The sequence below is a fragment of the Adiantum capillus-veneris genome, chromosome 17, assembly GCF_014529385.1.
Source record: "Adiantum capillus-veneris isolate H3 chromosome 17, ASM1452938v2, whole genome shotgun sequence".
Lineage (NCBI taxonomy): Eukaryota > Viridiplantae > Streptophyta > Polypodiopsida > Polypodiales > Pteridaceae > Adiantum > Adiantum capillus-veneris.
Window position 1 is genome coordinate 105,150,613 of NC_140947.1, and position 25,964 is coordinate 105,176,576.

Below are 25,964 nucleotides of genomic sequence, written 5' to 3' on the forward strand. Positions count from 1 at the left end.
GAAATAGTGAGGCAAAAACAACCATATGTTTTGACCAACCCATTGAAGTTAACGAGGCATTTTATCTCATGTCTTACAAAAATCCCCACTCTTACACTACAAGAGGTTGTGTGCTCTTGTGACGCTGTTAGCGACGGAAATACACTGGGTTTTTATAACCCCCGGCGTCGCTAATAGCGTCGCTACGAGAGCATCGCTATATGCGACGCTATAGGCGTCGCTATATGCGTTGCTATATAGAGACGCTTATAGCGACGGTTATAGCGACGTTTACACAGAAGTCTATAGCGACGCTTATAGCGACGCTCCAGAGCCATAAATAGCGACGGTTATAGCGACGTCCGAGAGAAATTTTTTTTGGTGACAGGGCATTGAATGCCCTGCCACCCATCAACCATATTGTACTTGATTCACTTTGTAAAAAAAGTGCAAGGATAGATAATAGACCCAAAATAGTCACCCACAAGACGCATTGTTTGCAAAATTGACAATTGTACACATCATAGGCAAAATGAATTGATTGGCAAATGTAATAATGACAATTGTACAACATCATAGGCATAAAGAATTGATTGGCAAAATGAACTGCGGTGACAAATGTAATAATATACATGGTTCAAAAAGACGTATAAAATCCGTTTCATGATACATAAGCTATGAGAAACCGTAAACTAATGCTATCTAGCTACGGCTAAACTGACGTCGTCTAGTCAGACGTCTCATCGCGTCCAAGTAGCGTATCTGTCGGATTCTGCAAAAAAAGACAATAAGACAGCTTTCAGTAAGTATAAACATATAACGACATTTATAAAACAATACAAAAAATAGAAAAGAGTAAACCCTAATACTAACCATGCCGCCGCGAGAACTGAGAATGTCCATCAGAGCGTTTAAGCCCTTCCTGCCTGCGTACTCGCCCTCGTACGGTGTGGGATCACGTCCTGTCATCGACCACTGTCAAAACATACAAAGATTTCATTATGTTAGAATTAAAAAACTCATAAACCCTAAACTATTGAACATAAAGAGCAATGCGAAAACACTTACAAAATCGGCCTCAAATGATGCCCATCCACCGCTCCCCAAGTGGTGCGAGCTCCCTGCCTCTACTTGCGCTCTGGCTGCATCCTTTTGTTGCTTCCACTTGTCGGGATTCTCGTGCGCTGCTTTCTTCGCATTCTTCCAATCTTCTTTGGCCAGCCAATCTGGCCTGTTCCACCCATGCTTGATTGCTTTTTGCAGTTCGGAACGCTTGTGTTTACAGTATTCGCGCATTCGAATCTTCATCAGGTCTTCATTGAAGCGCGGATCCCGTGTTGGAACGGGAAACTCATCATGAAGTATGCTGATGACTCTGTCTTTTAAATCACTTGGTACTTCACTCCATTTGTTTAGTATGTAGTGTCTAAACAGCTGCGAGCAAAGACCACGCATGCGCGAGATCACCTTCTTGCCGTGATCATCCATGATGATGCCGCCGCTGAAGTCGACGGAGTAAGGCAAGCCCTCTGGCCGGTGACGCGTGAACCTGGGTGTCCCGGCAGGGGTCTCTAGCGGGGTGTCGATGGGGGTACGGACGTTAGGTGTCTCCACCGGCGTTTGGGCCCCGAAGCGAGGAGTGTCGAGTGGGGTGGCTCCTGGCGGAGTAGGTAGAGGTGTGTAGCTGCTAGGAACAGTCAGCCACGCAAAACCTGGCGTAGATGGCGATGCTGTCGCTGGTGTGGGGGCGGGCAAAGAAGGGGAGGGTAAAGAGCCTCGTCGAACACGAGGCAATGTGGAGGCATCGATGGCGGAATCCCCACAACAACCGCCACCGCCACCACTAGAGCGCCGGTGTCTAGACTAGTGTGAAGATCGTCTCGTCGACACCGAAGCTTCGGAGCGCGTCGAATGCTCCGAAAGAGAGGGAGATGCGGATGGAGTAGGAACGCGCGATGATGCACCAGAGCGATGACGCTCCACGTACCACTGTCTCTGCTGCAATGACAAAGAAGAAAGAAACTCCTCATCATCCATACCTGCATTAAACACACGAATATTTAAACTTAATATTGAATGAATAGAGTAGACAATGACGCAAATACCATTAAATACAATGACGTAATGACGCATATAAATACAATGACGCAATGAATTGAGTGATAGAAGAGGCAAGTCGAAAACTCAGAATTTTCGATCAAAAGATGTGAGCGCGAGTAGAAAAGAGCGTTATACACCATGGAAGGTACTTAGAGAGCCAGAGCTTTTACAACACGGAGCAAAATTGTTCAAATACAATATTTGTGGCTTTAAGAGATCTCTCTCTCATCCTCGCATAACTCAGCATAACTTCCTATATCTATATAGAGCTCTCCGTTTAAACACATATCCTCTGTTTCATTTTGTAGCTCCTCTGCATGCACCCATATAGAGTAGTAGCATCTTTATGCTCGTCTGGCACCACCGCAGCGGCTTCTGATTGAGCATCTTCTCTGATCTCCTCCATTGATGCCGTTGTGATTGGCACATGGTAGCCTTCATACGTCCTTGCACTACGAGGGGCTACCTCTATGATGTACCACCAGTTTGATGTAGACTTTGTAGGATGAAATATTACCTGCCAGAGCCACATAACTTACATGAGAGCTTTCAAGCACATAACTTGTAAAAGGGGGATGTTAACTATTTACATACTTACTTGTTCACAATGCTCGGGTAGTACGAAAGTGTCTCTTAGGTCAGTCCATTTCTTAGTAGAATCCACCTCAAGAAAACCAGACTCTCCTCTACGCACAGTAGCGTTGCGACCCTCCATGATTATCTTGAACCATTGCACGTCGAACAAGTCGACAAAAAATCCTCTGTAATCGATCCTCAAAATCTCTTGCAGCGTGCCGAAGTAAGTGAGTTCCGCCACCACAGGATCTGCATCAGAGGAACGTCGTCGACTAGACTGTTCAAATTTTGCCATGATTCCACAATCTTGAGTAAAACGCTTTTTGTCGATCCGTTCCACCCTAAAATGTCGACCTTTACACCATGCTGCTGTGTATGACTTATACTACAACGAACAAAGATTATGAGTGGCCGTTCAAACGTTTAGAAATAAAGTCACTAGCTAGTCGTACATTGCAAACTTACCTTGGTCGCGCAACCCCGAGAGTACTCCCACTCTTCCTCAGTCACTTCGTCACCGCATTGTTGTGCGCTTTTCAATTGGTTGTGCAACCATCTTAAGCTCATGAATGGTTGGTAGGCTCTCCAGAACCGTCGGATAGTGCATCGGTGGTCGTCTTCCCGTCTCCACTCGATTCGTGCCCTTTGTCGCTCTTGCTTTGCATCCTCATATTGTGAAATCCACTTTTGCATCACTGGATTGTGAAGCATGCAAAATCGGTTGATTTTAGCCTCTAGATCTTCCGTCATCTTCTTCTCAACACCGAGATTGCACATGACAATCCCAGATATGCGCTCATCATCTATGGTTCGCCATAGCGTGTCCCGGGCTTTATCAAATCCGTCTAGCCACTCTCCAATGTACACTAGGGACTCTGATACCAACCAACCTTCTGCCATGCTACCCTCCGGACGTGCCTTTTGACGCACATATCCCTTAAGCGTTTTCATGAAACGTTCTAAGAAGAACATCCATCTGGAATGAACTGTGCCAGCTATTTCCACCTCATCAACTATGTGAACAAGAAGATGCACCTGAATGGTTAGCATGGTAGTAGGAAAATGTTTCTCAAACATGCACACAAGCTCCGCAGCATTTAGTTTGGCGAATGGTATGGAGTCTACGTTGATCTCCTTTTGTGAGATCCATTGCACCAGCTTTGCAAGTTTGTAGATTGTGTTACGGATGTCGAGAGACAAACATCCCTCAATGGCAACCGGTAAAATAAACTGTAAAGTATGTGCAGCAATGATATTAAAGTCCACATTTTATGCAATGATATTAAAGTCCACTATGAACGTACCTGACACATTTTATGCCAATCGTGTGACTTCAAACCGGTAAGCTTTCCTTCTTTAGTAAAACACGTTCGGAGCGAGTGCATTACGCCAGTGGGGGTCCGCAAAGATCGAATGGTCTCTTTTACTTTGCGTTCTTGGGCTCCTGTGAAAATCCATGGTGCTTTAGGGAGTTTTATCGATCCATCAGACGCTGTTTGCGGCCAATATTGCTCCATACGATCCACATTTCTAAGGTCAACTCTGGCTCCCAAAGTATCTTTCTTGCCGGTCAGATGGTCCCATAGTAGATTACCCACATTCTTGAATATGTGCATTGGATCGAGCAAGTGATTGATCATGAGTCGGGGCCAGTATGGTAACTCGTACCATAGAGATAGTCTCTTCATCCCTGGAGGCAATCCGTCATCGCACATCTCCTTTTGCTCTAACCATGCTTGTGCAGACATCCTTGGTGGCTCTCTTCCCAAAAAGCCGTCGCGTAACACATGATTCTCTGGAAGATACGCTTGATGACCTTCGTAGATTTGCTTCTTCAGTGAGGGCGCCCTACGTGCATTCAGTCTAGGTCCACATGTGACACATGCTCTGTATCCGCTTGTTTGAAGCCCTGCATGTATACACATGATAATAGATCAACTATGGGAAAAAACAAGATTTACAGTGTCTGAGTGAGGAGTGTCAATAGATCACCTGAGCATTCTGTTAGCCCGGGATAGTCATGCATGGTCCACATTAGAATGCCTCTGATCAAAGCATTCGTCGTCCTGTGTGTCGGCTCATATCCACCACCTCTATGCCAATCCACAATTGTTGTAGCTCTTCCAATAGTGGACGAAGATACACATCCATATTCCCACTTTATATCGCCCTGGCACAATCAAGCTTAGCCATAGGTGCCCCTTCTTCGTAGTCAACCACGGGGGAATGTTGTAGTTGACGATGACAACGGGCCATACACTGTAAGATGTTGATCTTTGACCAAATGGATTTACGCCATCCATAGCCAGGCCTAAGCGCAAATTTCGAGCTTCCCTGGCAAAATCCGACCATGTTCCATCTATATGTTTCCAGGCTGCGCAATCTGCAGGAATTCGTAGCACACCATCCGAAGATTTATTCTCCTCATGCCATGATGCTAGGGCGGCCATGGACTTACATTCGAAGAAATGCTTGATGCGAGGAAGCAGAGGAAAATGTCGCAAAACCTTTTGTGGAATTTTTGTCCCGTGGAGATCTACTCGATATCTTTCGGAATCACATTTCGGACACTTCTCCATGTCTATGTATTCCCCTCTGAAAAGAATGCAGTCATTAGGACAAGCGTGGATAGAATTGTAATCCATCCCCAAGTTTCGCAAAATCTTTCTTGCTTCATCTCGGGAATCTGGCATCACATTGTCAGCTGGTAGTATGTGCTCTTTAAGCAATCTACACAACATAAAAATACGATACAGTCGTGTAAAAATCTATCAGATCATTATACATTTAGAGTTTTATTAAAGTAAACTAATTGTAATAGATCACCTGAAAAGCGTTGTGCCGCTAGTGTCACTCCATCCAAACTTTGCCTGCATGTTGAGAAGAACCAGGAGTGCTTTCAATCTAGACATACGTGCTCCATTATATAATGGCGTATCGGCTTCACTTTTCATATCATCATAGATAAGCCTTTCTGAATCCATGATCGTCTCGATCATTTCATCAATCTCGGGCTCAAACATTGCCTCGTTGGGAATGTGCTCTGCATGATCATCCCCCGAGCTGTCAGAGGCTACATCTTGTGGCCTCACATATGCTGCTTGACCAAAGCGCCTGCGAACACGTCTATTGGGTTGCAAGATTGCTGCTTATTGGCCAGCGTCAGAGTCCGACGAGTTATAATTGGCAACAACTCGATCTACAATAGATGGATCAAACTCGCCAAATTCGCGAACGTGCTGCAAAGAAACACGTCTTGTCCGTCGCACAGCATGCTTGCATTGATTACAAGGACATAAGACCCTCGTTGAGAGATAGGTGTTTCGGTTGGACGGTCCCACATCCTCGTCACTACTCATCATGAGGATAAAAATCTTATAACCTGGACAACAAATTTAATATTCTATTGGCATTCTTCGTCTTCTCTCTCTCTCTCTCTCTCTCTCTCTCTCTCTCTCTCTCTCTCTCTCTCTCTCTCTCATTCTCTAGTCATGTCCAATCCCCGCACACCTCGGTCTAGAGGTGCACAGAGATCAGAACCATCGGGTTATAATCTCGTCTTTATTGGTCAATACCTATATTTGTGGGTACAAGAAATCTACAGACCCACGTCTACATGATACTGCATATAGTGGACAAAACCCCTTTGCCTCTTCTCTAGCTGTAGCACTTCACAGCATCTTAACATCTTTTGACAATAGATCTTTTCACTGTTCGTCTAACTCTAAACCCTAAACCGTAAGTAATTCTTGCGTGGACTCGATCTAACGTAAATAAGCGTAAATCTAAATAAACGTAAATCTAACTAAAAATAAACCTAAATCTAATTTAACGTAAGTCTACATCTAACCTAATCTTTAACGTCTTTTGGGATAGTTTCCTACGACGTTAAAACTCTCTTCTTCTTGTGTGTGTGTGTGTGTGTGTGTGTGTGTGTGTGTGGGTAAACCTAAATAAACCTAAGTCTAATCTAATATAACATAAATCTAAATCTAACGTAAATTATGTTATATTAAAAACAAAGAACTAAACTAACAGGGATTATAAGAACGTTAAAACTGATTTAACACATAATTTTTCACATAACCCGGCAAGAGTTGGCATTCTCATCACTAAAGATGTGAGAGTTAACTTCCGGCGGTGACGCTGCCTCATCTCTATCCACATCTGACGACAGCAATTGGCCCTTTGGACCGTTCTTGCTCTTGTTACTAACTTTGAAGTTGTTGTTGAATGACTAGAGGTTGTCTAGATGGTCATTGTCGGGGATGTAGTGACTCTTGCCGCCCTGAAGATCCACCTTCTTCCCTATCTTCTGAAGACATTTCACCAGTACTTTTGGATCGACGGAGCCCACCATGAGTGAAGGCAGCAATACCCTATATTCCATTGAGGGCTTTCTTCACCCGCTTCATGCAGGCATCGCAGTCTATGGAGACCTAAATCTAATCTAATATAACGTAAATCTAAATCTAGCGTAAATAAACGTAAATCTAACTAAAAATAAACCTAAATCTAATCTAATTTAACTTAAATAAACCTAAATCTAATTTAACGTAAGTCTACATCTAACCTAATCTTTAACGTCTTTTAGGATAGTTTCCTACGACGTTATAACTCTCTTCTTCTTGTGTGTGTGCGCGTGTGTGGATGTGTGTGCCAATAAAAAGAGATAAATGGTATAACCTTTCTATCACTCATGCCAAGTATGATAGATTTGTTATGCCATTTCTCTCTTGAATAATAGGTCTTGAGTTCAACTCCTCGTCGGCTAGATCTTTAGGTCTTTTAATTTTAATTAGTTTCCTACGACGTTAAATTAGTTTCTCTCTCTTTCTCTCTCAATGTGTGTGCGTTTTTTGTTTATGCATGTTTTCTCTCTCTTTTCCTCTCTCAATGTGTGCGTTTTTTGTTTATGCATGTTCTCTCTCTCTTTTCCTCTCTCAATGTGTGCGTTTTTTGTTTATGCATGCTCTCTCTCTCTTTTCCTCTCTCAATGTGTGTGTACATTCTTTGTTTATGTATGTGTGTGTGCGTTTTTGTTTATGTTTGTACTCTCTCTCTCTCTCTCTCTCTCTCTCTCTCTCAAAAACACTATGTGTGTGTGTGTGTGAGAGAGAGAGAGAGAGGGAGAGAGAAAGAGGGGAAGGGAACATGAGAGTGAGGAGAGGGAAGGAGCATACCTGGTTCTCCTTCCTCTCCTCGTGTGTGGGTGTGTGTGTGTGTGTGGAGAAGAAAGAGAGAGAGAGAGAGAGAGAGAGAGAGAGAGGGAGAGCGTTACCTGCTCCTTGCTTGAGGGCGCCGAAAAACTCAGATCTGAGATCTGAGTTTTTGAACGCTCTCTGTTATTTTTTTTAGCCAAGCCGGCGTCGCTATGAGCGTCGCAAATTTGCGACGCTCATAGCGACGCCGGGAAAAAAAAAATTAGCGTCGCTGTGTGAGCGTCGCTAATATGAATAGCCTCTTGTAGTGTTATTTCTATGCAATCAACCGTAAGAAGTGGCTATTTTGGGCAAAATGCAATGGTCCATCAACTTTGGAGGCTTGTTGTGACCACTAGATGAGAATTTTACAAGTTTCTCATTTTTGCCATATGTAGTAGTCCTTGAACTATAAGTTCATATATAAGCTCATGAAAAGATTTTTCAAAATGAGTGGATCTACTAAGGTTTTGGAATTTTTTTCAAAACCTTGAACGGATACTTTTATGTCATGTTAGGTTACCAGAGTAGTGTTAATAATGTTGCCTTACACACTAATCCTTCTCTTGGTATTTGATCAAAGGGAGGTCTTTGGAAGATTGTTTTGCTCTTCTTGAGGGATAGACATCTATCATTGCACACTGCAACTAATGTCTAATGCATGGGGTGCAATAAATTGTGTAGGATGAAGCAATGAATGATATGTTGAGAGAGAGAGAGAGAGAGAGAGAGAGAGAGAGAATTTACTAATAATGCATGGCAATTTTTCAATGGGTTTCATTGCCATTCCAAGCCAAAGCAATGTGTTTAGGTGAAGTTGCAGGTATTTGTGTGGCATTTCAATGGAAGTACCTTGGAGGTAAAAGAAACAAAGGATTGTGTTAAATGCAATTGCCCTTGTAATGCCTCAAGAGAGCATCGAGCCACTCAAGAGAATACTAAGGAAGTGACTATGGTAAAGTAGAGAGAGAGAGAGAGAGAGAGAGACCAAATGTTGTGTATGAAGTCTCCTTGCAATTGAAATCAGAATGATTTTGAGAGAACGCTTTCAACTCAAAACGTTCTAATTGAGATTGGCCTGGTAAGGCACGCAGAGAGCATCCAGCCATGACTCAAGCCCAATGAAGTTGGCCACGGTGAACTGAGACGCATCCGTCTCGGACATGGTGGGATGGACTCCCTTCCACGATACGCGCATAGCCGTATCAGCACCGGCCCCCCTGTTGCCATACTCGCCATAGTACACCGTATCCGTGTACGGATTGCTCGCATTCCAAGGTAGCCACCCCTGGGGCTGCACCAGCGCCTGCAACTCTGACTGGATAAACACTGTACGCGAATATTCCTTCCAAGGCCTCCCCAGATACGTCTCCACTGTGTAATTGGCTTTCGTCAGATCGGGGTCTGCTGTCAATGTGCAGTTGTGAAAGGAATATCCTGACACGTCTGCCTCCAGCTGTCTCCCCTGTGCGGTGTATGTGTTCTGCTGCCCCTTCATCGGCAGCCTCGCCACCAGCGCGCAATTCTGGAACACCGCAATTGCGTTCCCGAATATGTAATCCACCGTACCATAGATCTGGCAATCCCTGTAGAACTGTCGGCTTGACAGCGCGTACAGTGTGTCTTGGTACCCCTCGAAGCTGCATCGATAGAAGACGATGTAATCTGCACCCGCCCGAACCGCCACCGCTTGATGTCCGCTTGGCCCTGCGGTGTTGCGAAATGTGAGATCCCTGCCGAAGAAGCCACTCGCCGCTATCCCTGTACATCAAAGACACAATGGGCAAGCTGAATAATTAGCTTCAATGTCATTTTCTAGGCTACATATGTCTCCCAGCTGTTGTAATTTATCAATTTTGTTATCCCTCATTTACATAAGAAGATTTAGAATTTTTCTCATACAGTCTTTTTCAATGTCTTTCATACAATGCATAACATCATGAGCCTCTGCTCGAGAGGCACCGCATACCTAGCTAGGTATGATTGGGGGCAGGGGACCCCCGCCCGCCCCCCCCCCCAGGCCAGTAGTCCCCTGCCCCAATCGTACCTAGCTAGGTATACGATGCCTCCCTCACAGAAGCTCATGATGTTGAGGTAAGTCACAATGTGGGAATTATTGTGAGAATTTATCCAAAACTTCTTGTGTATATAATTAGATGCTGCCCCATTATTTGCACTTACCCACTGTTGAGGTACGGTATGTGTTGTAGTCTCCGCTAGCCACATTGCGGTCTCCTGTTATGATGGTCTTCCCAATTCCATCTCCCACGAATGTGACATTCTTTTGGTCCTTGGTGATATTAAAAACCTCATTATACTCTCCTTCCTTGATGTATATGACATACCGCCCAGAGAAGCTCGAGGGGATGGCATTTACTGCAGCAGTTACATTAGTGTAATCCCCACTTCCATCCTTTGCGACAACTGCATTTGCAGTGATGGCAGAAGGAGAAGCCTGCAAGAGCCTGCGCTCAGCAGCGGACACCCACTGAGGAAAGCCATCACTTTCTTCAATGTCAAGGCCCGAGTCATCAATGGAAGAGTAGTGATGGTTGAGCAGGCGGCGGCGGAGATGGGCGGAAGGGAAAGAGGAGGAAACAGCAGTAAGCCAAGAATCAAGAGAATTTCCAACTTGGGAAAGGGTGTCAATGAGCTCGAGGGCGACACCGAGCACTTGAGTGAGATAGGCCTGGTTGGTCTGAATCTGATACTGGATGCTACCAGGAGCTACTTAGAAATTGTCACTACAGACAATCTGGTAGCTGAGAGAAGAGCTGATCCAGACCTTCACATCTGCAAGAGCTTTGCGGAGCGTGGCAACATCAGTAATTAGGCCCCGCAAGCTGGAGAGCCGCGCAGCAACTAGATCCATCTGGTCCTTTGCACCATACAAGAGTTCCACACAGTCATTGGCACATTGATCTTCTAGAAAGGATAGCCCCTTCTGGCCAGAGAATTTAGCAGCCAAGCTCTGGGCCTCAATAACGCGCCGCACTGCCGCTTGCACAGCGAAGCTCACAACTTCTAGGGGACTGGCTGTCTGCGGAATGTGAAATCCAGAGAGCTCCCTTGCACACACATCTGGGTGTGCTGTGTGGTTGCAAACACTGCTCACTAGAGCATTCAGATTGGAGCCTTCGCTCACCGCCGAAATGGCAGCTGCCACATTGGGATATAAGTCTGCTATAATGCCTCCTTCGGGCGAGCTGGAGTGTGGCATGTTGCCTTGTAGAGCATAAAAGTATTGGCCATAAACAACCAGAGAAACAAGAGCAGATGCAACTAGAAAGGGCCCTAATATGGCTCTTGCAAGCTTGGATTTCTTGCTTTCTTCGGCTGCAAGAGTAGGATGAGTGGAAAAAGTGGGCACTCTAGCAGAGGGATCTGAGCCTCTCATGGTCTCACAATAAGCCCTGTGCGTTTGTATGTGTGTATATATTGTGTGTGGAACAATGGAAAGCAGAGTAGTATATATCTCCCTTGCATTCCTAGATAGTTAGAGATGTAAGGGAAAAGAATCCCAGATGTTCTTCTAATTTTCTTCTGTTGAGTGACGGAGGAGTGGCCTATACAAATATTCATGGCTACAGTCCACATTGGCACATGGAAATTTAGCTGTCATTGGAAACCCTCACCTTTGGCCATAAAGTGAGGATAATTGTTTTAAGAAAGAGGGGCTGTTCCATGTGCCCCCCTAAATATGGGGGTAATGGCTTTAATAACACATCTTCACAAGGAGACTCAAACTTCAAAGAATGTGGGAGAAAAAAAGAGGAGTACACTCACAAGAAGTTTTGGACAAATTCTCACATTGTGACTTACCTCAACATCATGAGCTTCTGTGAGGGAGACACCGCATACCTAGCTAGGTACGATTGGGGGCAGGGGACCGTCGGCCCGGTGGTACCTCAACATCATGAGCTTCTGCTCGAGAGGCACCACATACCTAGCTAGGTACAATTGGGGGCAAGGAACCGCCGGCCCGCCAGCGAGAGGCACCACATACCTAGCTAGGTACGATTGGGGGCAAGGACCGCCCGGGGGAGGGGGGGGGGGGTCCCTTGTCCCCAATCATACTTAGCTAGGTGTGTGGTACCTCTCGAGCAGAAGCTCATGATGTTATCAATTGTATGAAATACATTGAAAAAGCTGTACAAGAATCAAATCCGGTAACAGGGATTAGAATTCTAGGTAGTGCTGCTGCTGTCCTATTTGCAATTATGAATTTGTGCTGTGAATGGACGGAAAGTGGCTATCGGCCGGAACGCACAGACAGTTACTTTGACGGTCTGAAGTCTTCTACGGCCGGGCGTTTACAAGGGCCGGGCATGAGCCACCACTCAACCAAAATAGCAAGGTCAACAAGGTAAAATTTACTCCAGCAAGGTCCGATTTTCATTTTCCAGACACGTCTTTGAAAACTGATCCAGCCATGATGCCATCTCAACTTTACGCACTTTGAACTCTAGAAAACCTCACGTTCAATTTTGATTTTGACCATCAATAACTAATTGATTTTTGGAAAAATTACCAAAATACCCCTCTAATTTGTGGAAATTCCAGAATTACCCCTCAAATTTCAAAAATTCTCAGAGTACCCCCAATAGTTTGTCATAAATTCCACAAATGTCCTTCAAATTCTCCAAAATTTCCAAAATACCCCTCGTTGTGAGATCAAATATTTCCAAAAATAAAAAAAGTTGTAGCTTTTCATAAGAAGACTGATTGTCTTTCAATACAAGATGCTATAAGTAGAATTTGAGTTGGTTATATAGGTTTTGGAGATGAATTGCTTCATTATTTTTAGAGGTAATTGCTTTTTTTTCTATGTAATTTGTGATAAATTACGTGCTAAGCACTCAAAAACGGATATAATTGTCAAAAAGGAATAAAGATTAGAAAATGTTGAACAATACAACAAAAATAGATACAAGGGTATTTTGGAAATTTCCACAAATTAGAGGGGTATTTTGGTAATTTTCCCTTGATTTTTTCAAAATATAGATAGATAGTCCTAGTCTGAAAGACTCTAGTATGTTGTGTTGATGCTCACTAATGTGGGTGCTCGTCAACTCGTGTGCACAAGTAATCTCCGAGATACCACAACAAGTTACTAAACAAGAAGCAGAACAAGTCGACAACAACAATTGCAAGAGTAGATTTGAGAACGAAGAACACAATAGATACTCAATGCTCAACTAAACCCATATATTGTATCTTCTACACACTAACTAGTAGCACTTTGAGCTCCCACTTAAGAACTATCAAGATATATGGGGTGTTTAGAGGTCTCAGTGTGCAAATGGAGACATTGCTAGTGACATTGTGCTACTCAGTCTCAAGAACACTAGACTCAATGGTAGTCCAAATGTTGATAACCATGATATGATAGTATACAATGATGAGAATATTTCCTCCACATAGTGAGCCACTGAAGTAGACACGTACTTGGCTGGAGGGTGAGAGAGCGGGTATGCAGGGCAAAATAACTGGAAAGATATGAGGCGTGCTAAACATTGGGGGTTATTTTTGGGCGAGCACTTCCTAATGAGCCCTTTCCTTGGTTTAAGCGAGCTTTCTTTTTAGAATTTCACAAAAAAGATAATCAATTTGTAAAAGATAAAAAATTATTCAAATTTATAAAAAAAGATTATCCTCAGGTTTTGATCCGCTTTTGATCACATTTGAGCTCGCTTCCCTCACATTTTATGCATGGACCACTCCATATATGGCTTTCTCTACAAACCACTTCATCAGCTCTCAAAAGGTCACCCTTATTTCCAAAGTCCTCGACCATCAAGGATCATTGAAATCAGCTTAACAAAGAGCATGCAACATGTTTCATTTGGTCCCATAAGTCATACTTGACCTTTGAGGACAATAATGTTCTATCCCTGTGTGTGTGTGTGTGCGCGCGCGCGCGCACACACACTTGGTTTCCTCACATTTTTTGCCCATACACTTTAAGGAATCTTGAGTCTCAATTGCCACTCATGTTTCGAGTCTTGAAGCATCTAGTTTCATTACTCAGCCAAAATAGAGCGTGTGACATGTTTTGTTTGGTCCCATGAGTCATATTTGAAACAATCGCCCCCTGCCCCCCCCGCCCCCCTCTCTCTCTCTCTCTCTCTCTCTCTCTCTCCTTCTCTCCCTTTGTATTTGAAATCTGTCTTTGTTACGTTTTATAACTTACATAAATATGAAGTTTTTTGTCCCTTCTCCCTCTCTTTCTCTCTCTCTCTCTCTCTCTCTCTTCTTGTTTTAGGATGCTTCATTGGACTTCAACATCCTGCTATGCTCTCTTATTGGATTTTCTTCTTTACTTCTCCTTCATTTGTGTGTGTGCATGTGTGTGTGTGTGTGTGTGTGTGTGTGTGTGTGTGTTACTCAAGATATGTTGGAACTCTCTCTTTATGGTCCCTTGGAATTATCTTTCTAACACTAAAAGTCGTTTCTCATAATTCTGTGGATTTTTGTAAGAATAAAAACTCAAATAATTTTTTTGTTAAAGAAGATGGTAGAATGATTATACTAGCTCCCTCTGCGTAACAACTCTTGCGTTCAAGATTCAACGTTAGTGCTAGACTCCCAGCTTCTCTTCAAGAAAACCAGCAAATATTCAAATTTTCACCTAAAAAAAGGGAGTGTTTTAATTACTTTCTTAGCGTTGATGAGTGCAAAGCGCAACACGGACCCTGACGGTCTCAAAACGCCGGAGGCCGATGCACGTTGAGCCGACCACGATGAAATGAACAGGGAGCACCACCTACCTTTGAGCGGCTAGGACGCGGACAACGGTGATTTGAGATAACTCAAATGCTCCACACCGAGAGAGAGAGAGAGAGAGAGAGAGAGAGAGAGAGAGAGAGAGAGAGAGAGAGAGAGAGAGACCTCGGGATGTGAGGGAAAAACTGATTTAATGCAATATTTACAACAACCTTATCTTCCGCGAGGTAGCAACCATGGTGAGAGAGAGAGAGAGAGAGAGAGAGAGAGAGAGAGAGAGAGAGAGAGTGGTCCTATAGTGCGTTCTCTAGAGATGACCCACAAGCACGAACATTTCTACTATCGTGAGTATGTGGCGACCATTGGAGTGAAGGTGTAGACATGGCTTCTTTCCATAGTGCTAATTCCCAAAATGCTACACTACAATCCCCTCTCCTTTGATGCAAGTGTTTATCAATCCCTCCCACCAAAATGCTACCAAGTGCTGACCCCCCTCGATAGTGACCTCTCAATGCCTTTTTATAGGTGCAGGCTGCATTAGGTTAGGGTAATCTGATTAGGTTTAGGACCCTAATTAGGAGAGACAAACCAAGGAGGTGGGTCCGAGATGGTTAACCCTTGCTTTGTCTTAGGAGAATTTAAAAAACTCCTAGTTGGGCCTTTGTGACCATCACCTAGAGAGAGGTGACAATTTACAATGGGCTTTTACAGGTTTTTGGTTTGAAACTGGAAAATAACGATAACCTACAGATATTACTGCAAAGATGTGTCGTGGTTGAGATGCCAGCAAACGGCGGGCCTCGCTGGTGCGTCGGTGTAGTTCGTTTGCCAGTTTTGGGGCCGGCTGGGGCATGCCTTCGGCGTCCTTCCTTGATTGGGTGTTGCAATCGCGTGCTTTTGATCGTTTCTTCCTATCTTTTTGTCGATGTCGATGTCGACATCCTTCGGTTTTTCCTATGCGTATGGCGTGTGTGTATGTATGTGTTTTGTGCACGTACGCATAGACGTGTGTGCTCGTAAGTGCGTATATCACTATTTGTGTGTGTTTCTATGGCGTGAGAGTGGGTTGTGTAAGTGTGTGTAGGTGTGTGTGTTCGGCGGCAAGAGAGAGAGTGTGTGTGTGTGTGTGTGAACAATAGCATAGGGAATTATATATTTTTTTTATTTTATATTTTTCTTGTGCAGTTTATGTGCGACTACACAGAGGACGGGGGGGGGATATGAGAGAGGGAGCACGTGAGGGTTGGGGGGGGGTCAGAGAGGTGGGGAGTGTGTGTGTGTGTGTGTGTGTGTGTGTTGAGAGAGAGGGGGAGTTGAATTCGGGACTGCGCCTACGGGCTGATGAGGAGAGAGAGCGCGGGAGATGGTGAGCAAGAAATAGAGAGGGGGATGTGCAAGGGTGTGAGGGGTAGTGTGTGGTGTGTGTGTGGGTGTGAATGAATGAGAGAGAGAGAAAGAGAGAGAGAGAGAGAGAGAGAGAGAGAGAGAGAGAGAGAGAGAGAGCGGCCTCCGGGCTGATGAGGGAAGAGAGTGCGGGAGGAGAGAGAGAGAGAGAGAGAGAGAGAGAGAGAGAGAGAGAGAGAGAGAGAGAGAGAGAGAGCGGCCTCCAGCCTACTGCCGAGGCGGGAACGGGGGGGGGAGGTCAACGGGGTGGGAGAGTAGCAGGCCAAGGGGGAGCTATGTGGCTGGTGAGGGGTGGTGTGTGTGTTTTATGAGAGAGAGAGAGAGAGAGAGAGAGAGAGACTAGGGAGACAGAGAGGGAGTGAGTGTGAGGGGAGGGAGTAGTGTGAAGGGGTTGGGTGAGAGGAGAGAGTGTGTGAAACAGAGGGTCGGCCCGCCGTATGTCAAATAAGAGGGGGGGTTGGTGAGGTGACGAGAGAGTGTGTGAGGGGAGGGTGGTATGGCGGTCCGCCAGAGCTAATAAAACAAGAGGGGAGGAGAGGGGAGAGGGGGTGAGGCCGAGAGAGTGTGGACGAGAGGAGAGGGGGGGGTGAGGTATAACGGCCCGCCAGAGGGAGTATGAACGAGTGAGAGGGGTAAGAGAGAGAGAGAGTGTGGAGAATAATGAAAGAGAGAGAGGGAGACTTTTGTCCAGGCATGGCAGCCCGCCAGTGGAAATTAGAGGGTGGCGGCTTGTTTTATGCGCCCACTGGGCTGGGTGACACAAAAGCAAGGTAAGAGAGAGAGATGGTGGGTTGGTGGAGCCGAGCAGGAGAGAGAGAGAGAGAGAGAGAGAGAGAGAGAGAGAGAGAGAGAGAGAGAGAGAGAGAGAGAGAGAGAGAGAGAGAGGCTATCCTCTGGTGATAATGGAGGGGTGTGGGCAAGCATAGAAGGGGGTGGTGAATGTAAAAACATCATTTTTTATCATTTTTTTGATATTATGCTCCTCCCGGATTGGGGTTGGTTCTTGCAGCCGCGGTTTCAAAAATCGGCCGTCATTAGCACTCCCTTCTGGCTAGAGGCATTCATGCTTCTAGCCCTACTTCAGATTCTTTAGCAGCGGAGTTGGAGGGTTCTCCCTCCTCTGGAATATCTAGCATGAACTCTGGGTCAAGCCTTAAAAAGTACCTCTTGAGCCTCCATCAAGTTGACTCTGGTCTTGTGAATTCTACCATCTGCTTCCATCAATTTGTAAATGTCGTTGGCGTAGCACATTCTGACAATGAATGGCCTTTCCCATCTGGGTTGAAATTTCTTGTCTTTCCTATTGTCAAATATGTTGTCGTATCTCAACACTAACATGCCGTTTTCCAGACCCTTTTCCTTAAGCCCTTGATTGAACGTGAGTCGGCGTCACTCTGCTTGTGGTGTTGCATAGTGATTGATTGCATCTTCCCTATCTAGTTGAAGCCTTTCCAGATCCAGGATGTGGTTTCGGAGATTGACAATTGGGCATTGTAATTGACTACCCATGACTGCAAGCTAGCTATTTGTACCTCGATGGGTAGAATGGCCTCCTTTCCATATACTAGATGGAAAGGGGTGAAACCTAGTGATGTTCGGAATGTCGTGCGGTAGGCCCAAAGAGCGGCCATGAGATGTTTATCCCAGTCACCTGTGTGGTTATTCACCTGCTTTGTGATGCTTTTACAGATCATGCCGTTTACCTTTTCCACTAGGCCATTGCACTGTGGATAGTATGGGGTGGAATGTCGGCGTTGTTACCATATACATGTGGTAGTGATGTGTGTGAACACACTAGAACCGTCAGGGCATTTTTTCCCTCTTTAGGAGGTTTTTTCCGTCCAGCATTGTATATACGCCCATCACTCTAGGGCTATCTATCTTTCCATTGCACACTAAGTAACACACTCTCTATTGTGTGCCTTGAGCTTCCTTCATCTTCTCCAAGATGTGTGTGTTTCTCTGCAACCCTAATTCCAACAATTGGTATCAGAGCAGGTTACGTCCTCCCGGGCTTAGTCGCCAGCTGCTCCAGCACACGCCTGCTCACTTTCTCCGATTACAGCGAGGTTTGGCGATCGTTCGCAAGGTCGACAAATATTTCGGATAAACTCAAAGAGCTTAGTCTGCTCAGAGTTCTGATTCGGGCTCATTTCGGCCTCCGTTTCCACTTCAAGCAGATCTGCACAGGCAATTTCGCCATTTTGTGCAAAATTTCAGTCAGCGCCTTTTTCTACATAACAAGTGCCTTACAGTCTTCTACGGTTTGTGCTATATAGCACGTGTTGTTCCCGCTCCATTTCTCCTATTTTCGGGCAGTTTTCACATCAAGTGCAGCATTTACCATGGTTGACAACAACACATATGTCTTCAAGATGTTTTCTGCTGAGGACAGGTTGGATGGGGACAATTACCCTATGTGGGCTTATATGATGCAACACGTTTCTGTGTCAAAGGGCGTCTGGAATATTGTGCAGGGCATTGATGTACGTCCTGGTTCTGAGAATGTAGGCGATGTTGAGGATGTTGCAGGTCTTGCTGCAAGGATTGCTGCTATTAGAGTTGTTTTGCCTACGGCAGAACAAGCTCGTTGGGATCTAAAGGATGCATAGGCTCATGCATTGATTGCATTTTCTGTGAAGCGCACCATTGTTCCTAACATCCGTTTAGCAAAATCTGCAAAATAGGCTTGGGATATTTTGGCTGGTCTTTATGTAAGTCGCAATGAGGCTAAAATTGCTTTGCTGCGTAAAGAGCTGAGTCGAAGATTGTGCATGAGGAAGATGATATGGACACTTTTCTTGCTGGTGTCAAGGATATCAATGAGAAACTTATTTCTACAGGTGAAGTCGTTTCAGACAGTTTCCTTGTGCGGACTCTTCTTGATGCCTTACCAGATTCTTACCATACTTTTGCTAGTACTTGGAGACTTATGACCCAAGGAAATCCAAAAGTTGTCAAGTTTGATGCATTATGCACATTGCTGTTGCAAGAGTCACTTTCCAAAAAAAATAGGACTAGACAGCGTGCAGTTGAACAAGATTTCATTGCTTCTCAAAGAAAGGGTGGTAACAACAATGCAGCCACTTCTTATGGTTCTATTGCGAGTGGCAAAACTTCTGTTCCCAATGCTTCTGCTGGCAACACTTCGTCTGGCAATTCTGGTGATAAGGGCAAAAAGAAAATGCGTTTCCATTATTGTAAAGCTAATGATCACTTAATCAAGTCGTGTCCTAAGTTGAAGGCCAAAGAGGCTAAGAAGAAAGAGGGTGGTTCCACTGCAAATGCTGGTTCCACTACAAATGCAGCCATTGTTGAGTCTTCTGTAAAAGGAGACTGTAATGCTGATGTTGATGCAGAATGGGCTTTTAGTGCAGAGTGCACTTACAATCCTGTTGTCCATGATGCATGCTTGTCAGTTGCTGCAGATTCACATGTGTGGTATTTCGACAGTGGTGCTACAAAGCACATTACCTCACATCGTGAATTGTTCACCTCTCTCAAGTCTGTCCCTCATGGGAATTCAGTCACTTGTGTCAACAATGCCTCTTATCCGGTTCACGGAGTTGGAAAGATTGTGCTTACTGCTGCAAATGGCAGTTCCTTCACACTTGTTGATGCACTTTATGTACCTGGGATCAAGAATAATCTCTTGTCTGTATCTGCACTTGCTAGACTTGGACTTGTAGTCAAATTTGTGGACGACAAATGTACAGTTCATGATCTCAGTTTTGGTCATGAAATTGTTACATCTGGCCTTTTGTGCCATGGGCTGTATAAGCTTACTTTGTGTGACAACTGTGGACAAAATTTTGCAAATGCTGTTGCAGATTCAAGGGCTATTTCAGATGCAAAACTTTGGCATGCATGTTTTGGTCATCTGAATTTTGCCAGTTTGCTGCGTTTGCAGAAATCTGATATGGTTTCTTCTTTGCCACCTCTTGAAGCACCTGTCAAACATGTTTGTGAAGGCTGTATTTTGGGTAAGATGCACCGTTCTAAGTTTCCAAAGGATGGTTCAGTTCGGGCCACATGCAGGTTGCAGCTTGTGCATACTGATGTTTGTGGGCCCATGCAAACTCCGTCCTTGGGCAATTACCTGTACTTCGTGACTTTCATTGATGATTACTCCAGGCATGCATCGGTATTTCCGCTTAAAGCGAAGTCTGAAGTTTTTATGTGCTTCAAACAATTTCTGGCTATGGCTGAAAATGCCTCGAAATGTACTATGGGCACCCTCCGTTCCGATCGAGGGGGGGAGTATATGTCTCATGAATTCAATGCATTGCTGGCTAGTCGTGGGATAAAACACCAATGTACAAGGCCTTATACACCTCAGCAAAATGGTGTTGCTGAGAGGAAAAACATTTCACTTACGGAAATGGCACAATGTATGGTCAAAAGTCAAGCTTTGCCGCATTCCTTTTGGCTTGAGGCCATCATGTGTGCCACTTATGTACTAAACAGGTGTCCTACGAAAGCTTTGCATTCTATTACTCCATATGAAGCATGGCATGATAGAAAGCCTTCTATTGAGCACATGCGTGTTTTTGGTTGTTTGGCATATGCTTTGGTGCCACAAACACAGCGCAAAAAATTCAATGATAAGGCTGGCAAATGTATTTTTGTTGGTTATAGTGCTGAAAGCAAAGGTTACAGGTTGTATCATCCGCAAACAAAGCATATTCTGGTTTCATGGGATGTAGTGTTTGTGGAAGATTCTGTTTAGCCCTTGTTGTCATGTACTAGAGACAGTAATGTAAGCTCACAGGGCATTTATGACACTTTGTTGCCTCTTTTCAGTGGTGGAAATACGAATGTAAGTTCCAATGAGGCAAATGTACAGCCTATGGGGGTTTTTGAAAATGTTAGAGATCAGCCTATTACTAATGCAGATGTACATGATGTACTTGATGAGGAAAGGGCTGAAAATGAGCAGGCTAGAGGTATGCCAAAATGATTGGTGCACACTTTGCGTGACAGTAAATTGGATGCACCTCTGTCTAGTCGTACTCATTCAGGCTCTCGCCATGCATCTTATGCATCAGATTGTTATGCTTTGGCTGTGTCTAGCTTACATGATGTTGAGGAGTCTCTGTCTTTTGATGAAGCACAGAATTCAGAAAATTGGATGGCTGCCATGCAATCAGAATATGATGCACTTACAGAAAATGACACATGGACTTTATGTGATTTGCCGCCTGGCAAAAAGGCCATTAGTACAAAGTGGGTTTACAAGTTGAAATGCAAGCCGGATGGTGAGATCGATCGCCATAAGGCTCGACTTGTTGCAAAGGGTTATTGTCATAAAATCTAATATCTAATATCTAACCAACCCAAATGATTTTCTCATATTAAATTGATCACTTAATGTGGGAGAATAAACGGGAACAAGTGTTAAGATATAGACATGTGCTTATAGATCTACCTCAACACGGGGCCAATGGTAAAGGGGCCCAAATGAGAGATGGTCTATCAAAGAGCAAGGCTAACAAATGGAGCATAAGACCTTAGGGTTAGCTTCATTGAAGACCTCCAATAATGTGTGTAAAAGGCCTTTGACCTTAGGTAAGCTAGGGCTGAGCTTGAGGCGCGGGAACCCGACCCAGCTCGAGGTGCTTGTTCTGCTTGTCATGCTTGATGACTAAGGTGATTGATGATTGAGGTGCTTGAGATACTTGAGGTGCTTAATTATTGAAATGCTTGAGGTGCTTGACATGCTTGAGATGCTAGGGTTGCACTTGAGGTGAGAACCCAGCCCAAGCTTAAAGTGCTTATGAGCCAAGCTTGTGGTGGGAACTGGGCCTATGCATGAGGGGTTGAGGTGTCAAAAAGTCAAAGATTCAATCCCTACAAGGAGGGGGCGAGCCCTACATGAGGGGGGATGAGAGAGAACACCCACACACTCACACAAGGCATGCATGGTACAAAGAAAGCAAAAGGGACACTTGTCAAGTTCCTCCTCATGTTGCCCTCATGGTGTGCTGAAGCCTATTGGTTGGCCACCCAAGGGGTCCAATAATAATTTAGGAGATTTAATTAAATGATTTAGCATTTATCTAGCCCTCTCTCTCAAAGGGGAAAGGGGGACACTTGTCTCAAGGCTACCCTTGCTGCTTGTAATGCCTCCTGCTTGTGATTGGCTAGGCCTGGAGGGGTCCAATGAGCTTCAAGCATGAGCTACAAGGGGGGGTCGACCCAAGAAATCTAGGGGGTTGCTTAGGGGGTATACTCACCCACACACACTCACAAACACTATCATTGTGTGCTATGCAAAGTGCAAGGGCTCCCTCTCCTTCTCCAAGCAAGTAGAGGTTGAGAGCCTACACCAACACTCTTGGATATGGAGTGCAAATCCAACCAAGAGCCATGCTTCAATGATTAAGCTTGCCATCTCCTTCTTCTTCATTACTATGCTATTATGTATGCTAGCAACAAGAGTTATGATAAGTGCGGAACTAATTCTTTCTCCTACGAAATGTTTCTTCTTCCTCTTCCCTACCCTCATTCCCTGCTAGCTCTCTCCACCTTCGAAGGTTTTTGAGGTCTTGGGACTGAGTCTTGGGATAGTTAAAGCTTTCTTCAAGTTTATGTTATGTTTGTGATGCATGAAGCTTTCCATCTTCATTGCATCACCTAGGTCACAAGGAACACAAAGATTGTATTGTCACAAGTCTCTCTTAATGGGAGAAATCATAATACAAATGCCTATTGGAGGGGGGACCGGCTCCACATAAATCCGGTCCTCAACTGTTGTCATGTTCTCTAAATTCTCTCTCTTGCAAAAGGATTGTTCATGCCAAGTTAACTAATTGCTATGATTATGTTGCTATATTCAATTATGTTCACCCGCTATGCTCACAAAGTCATTTCTCAAAAGTACTCTCATTAATTTCCGCTACTCTCAAATTAAATAGGCCAATTCCATTACAGTTATGCACAGCAAAAAGGCATAGATTATGAAGAGACCTTTGCTCCCACTTGTCGTATGACTATTGTGCGTTTTCTATGTGCATTGGCAGCTCATTTTGGTTGGGATGTACATCAATCAGACATGTTACTGCTTTCTTGAATGGTGACATATTTGAGAAAGTTTATGTAATGCAGCCTCGCGGTTTTGTCATAAAAGGACCAGAGGAAAACGTGTGCAGATGTAAGAAGGCTTTGTATGGGTTGACGCAATCTCCTCGTGCTTGGTATGAGAAAGTTGACACTCATTTGGTCAAACGAGGCTTTCGTAACAGTCCAACAAAAAGCACATTGTATGTAAAGCGTGAGGGTGATGTACTTCTCATTGTGGTTCTTTATGTCGATGATTTGCTAATCACTGGACCAAATGAGATACATATTGCTGAATTTAAGGCTGATTTGAATGCTACTTTCAAGATGAAAGATTTGGGGTTGTTGCATCATTATTTGGGCATACAGTTTAAGCAGTGTGATGGTGGTATTGCCTTTACATAGAGACATTGCTATGTAAGTTTGGACTTGAGGATTGCAAACCTACTGCCACTCCCATGGAAACATGTTTGAAGTTGAGTCTACATGATGCTGGCGATCCTGCTGATGTCACTCTTTACCAAACTGCTATTGGCTGCCTCATTTATGTATGCAACACGAGGCCGGATATTCAGTTTGCAGTCTCACAGGTCAGCAGATTTATGGATAGCCCAGGGTCTAAGCATTGGCAGGCTGTCAAGAGGATTTTCCGCTTCCTTAGTGGCACTTTACATCTTGGCTTGTTTTATCCCAAGCGAGCATCATTGCCGCCAGACTTACATGCTTTTTCGGACTCAGATTGGGCTGGTTGTTTTGACACGCGAGTGTCCACAAGTGGTTTTTGTTTCATTCTTAGCAGTTCATGTATATCATGGTTGAGCAAGAAGCAACCTACTGTGGCCACGTCCAGTTGTGAGGCTGAGTACGGGGTAGTCTTCACAGCTACGGTTGAGTGTGTTTGGCTCAGACGCCTTATGGCTGATTTGGGTGTTGGACAGGACACTGCCAACACTATCTACACTGACAGTCAGAGCGCATTGGAAGTTGCAAGGAACCCAGTTTTTCATGCTCGCACAAAGCACATTGAGGTGCATTACCACTATGTCAAGGAGAGGCTCTCAGCATGAGAGATCAGCTTGGCTTATGTGCCAACATAGGACAACCTTGCAGATCTTTTCACAAAGGCATTGTCTCGTGAGAAGCTTGAAGCTTTCCACAAAGCTTTGGGCTTACTCCCGTTTGTGAACTGATCATGTCCTCAGGGCATGGCACTTCCCTTTACTCATGTTCCAGCTCTCGTTCACCGCATCACTCCATGGGGGATTTGTTACCATATACATATGGTAGTGATGTGTGTGAACACACTAGGACCGCCGAGGCATTTTTTCCTTCTTTAGGAGGTTTTTTCCCCTAAGCATTGTATATACGCCCATCACTCTAGGGCTATCTATCTTTCCATTGCACACTAACACACTCTCTATTATGTGCCTTAAGCTTCCTTCGTCTTCTCCAAGCTGTGTGTGTTTCTCTGCAACCCTAATTCCAATAGGCGTGTAATGCCTAACTTTTTCATCAGTTCTCCCACCAGGTCGCCTCTGAAACCTGGTCCTCTATCAGATATTATTTCTAGAGGTGTGCCATAACGGCAACAAATGTGCTCAAATATGAACTTCGCCACTTCTTGGGTTGTAATGTGTGTGGTGGTTGTTGCTTTCACCCATTGGGTCATGTAGTCTACACCAACTAAAATGTATAGTTTACCTGATTGGGCCATTGGTAGAGGACCAATTGCGTCTATTCCCCACTTTTCAAACGGACCATATGAGATGATAGGAGTCTGTGGCTCATAGGTTAGTGTACGATCACTGGACACTTGACAAGCCTTGCATGTTTTACACCAATGATGCACATCCCTGTTCAAACTAGGCCAAGAGAATCCTGTCTATAGAATCTTCCTACTGGTGATATCTAAAGCAAAATGGCCGCCGCAAACACCATCATGGCAACTTGAGATTACCTCCATGATCTCACTGGAGGTTGGCACTCACCTGAGAATCTGGTCTTTGCCTTTGCAACATAAGTTGTTGTTTACAAGGCGGTATCTTGTAGCCCTGATGACAAGCCTTTGTTTCTGACCCTTGGTGTACCCTTCAGGACATTCTCTTATATCTAAGAAGCTGATGATATCAGGCATAGCATTGATAGCCGTTTTTTGGCTCTCCGTAATTGCCATAGTAAGCTACCTCACCCTACCAAAATCACCCAAACACTATGGCTATCCCTACCATTTCACTGTAAATAGGCGTGTGTGAATTAGGGGACTTTTTCCATATCTTCTTAAAAAACCCTCAGCTAGCGAGTCACTAGGCTAGGTGAGCCAAAAAAAATAAGAAAAATAAAAAATAAAAGTATATTATGGCCTCTTTGTGTGTAAATATTTCATTGTATATATGGCCTAAATATAGGGATTTTTTATAATTATTTTGGTATTTTATTTAAATATTTCTACTTAGGTGTGTGTTTTATTAAACCTATGTACACCTTCTTTCATCCTCTTACACCATAATTATATTTTTTGCCAATATGTACATACTCTAACCTCATATTTTTCCTTTATACAAATCACTCCCACATTTTCACCCTCACCCTCGTGAAAACAAAAAATTGATTTCTACTCATTGGTTACTTTTATTATATTATTTACTTGCATACCTTTTCCTCTTTCACCCAAAATAATTCAAGGAGGGACCATATCATATGATTCCAATATCTTTCCATATCCATAACTCCTCCATATTTTTATTATTATTTTTACTCATTATTCTAACACCATGTGCTCATTGAGCTAAAGTCCATGAATAGTCCATACACTAGTCCCACCATGTATATATTTCTTATTTCACCAATAATCCTCCTCCATGCATGGGTCAAGGGCAACTTGAATGCTTTGTATTATAATATGACAAAGGAGGGGCTCAC

The 25,964-nt window shown here is 44.2% G+C and overlaps 1 protein-coding gene and 1 pseudogene across 2 annotated transcripts; both read right to left on the reverse strand.

The window, feature by feature from the left end:
- Positions 1 to 553: 553 nt before the first annotated feature.
- LOC147437821 (uncharacterized) lies at positions 554 to 2,989 on the reverse strand. The gene is made up of 3 exons (XM_086486009.1): positions 1,048 to 2,989; positions 853 to 954; positions 554 to 751 (listed from the first exon to the last, which is right to left on the reverse strand). Exons 1-3 carry the CDS (start codon positions 1,465 to 1,467, stop codon positions 707 to 709), a joined length of 567 nt encoding a protein of 188 aa, XP_086342135.1. The 5' UTR covers positions 1,468 to 2,989; the 3' UTR covers positions 554 to 706.
- A 5,203-nt stretch (positions 2,990 to 8,192) lies between these two features.
- Positions 8,193 to 11,398, reverse strand: LOC147437822 (pectinesterase 2-like; annotated as a pseudogene). Its single transcript, XR_015184726.1, has 2 exons — positions 10,038 to 11,398; positions 8,193 to 9,617 (listed from the first exon to the last, which is right to left on the reverse strand). The product of XR_015184726.1 is annotated as a pectinesterase 2-like (transcript).
- Between the last annotated feature and the right edge of the window lie 14,566 nt (positions 11,399 to 25,964).

What these genes read in the sequence shown, in the direction of transcription:
- LOC147437821 (XM_086486009.1), bottom strand. Translation starts at nt 1,467, where the DNA reads ATGGATGATCACGGCAAGAAGGTGATCTCGCGCATGCGTGGTCTTTGC. An exon ending in CATCATTTGAGGCCGATTTT is followed by an intron (nt 955 to 1,047) that starts GTAAGTGTTTTC and finishes ATGTTTTGACAG; the next exon opens with TGGTCGATGACAGGACGTGA. An exon ending in TCAGTTCTCGCGGCGGCATG is followed by an intron (nt 752 to 852) that starts GTTAGTATTAGG and finishes CTTTTTTTGCAG; the next exon opens with AATCCGACAGATACGCTACT.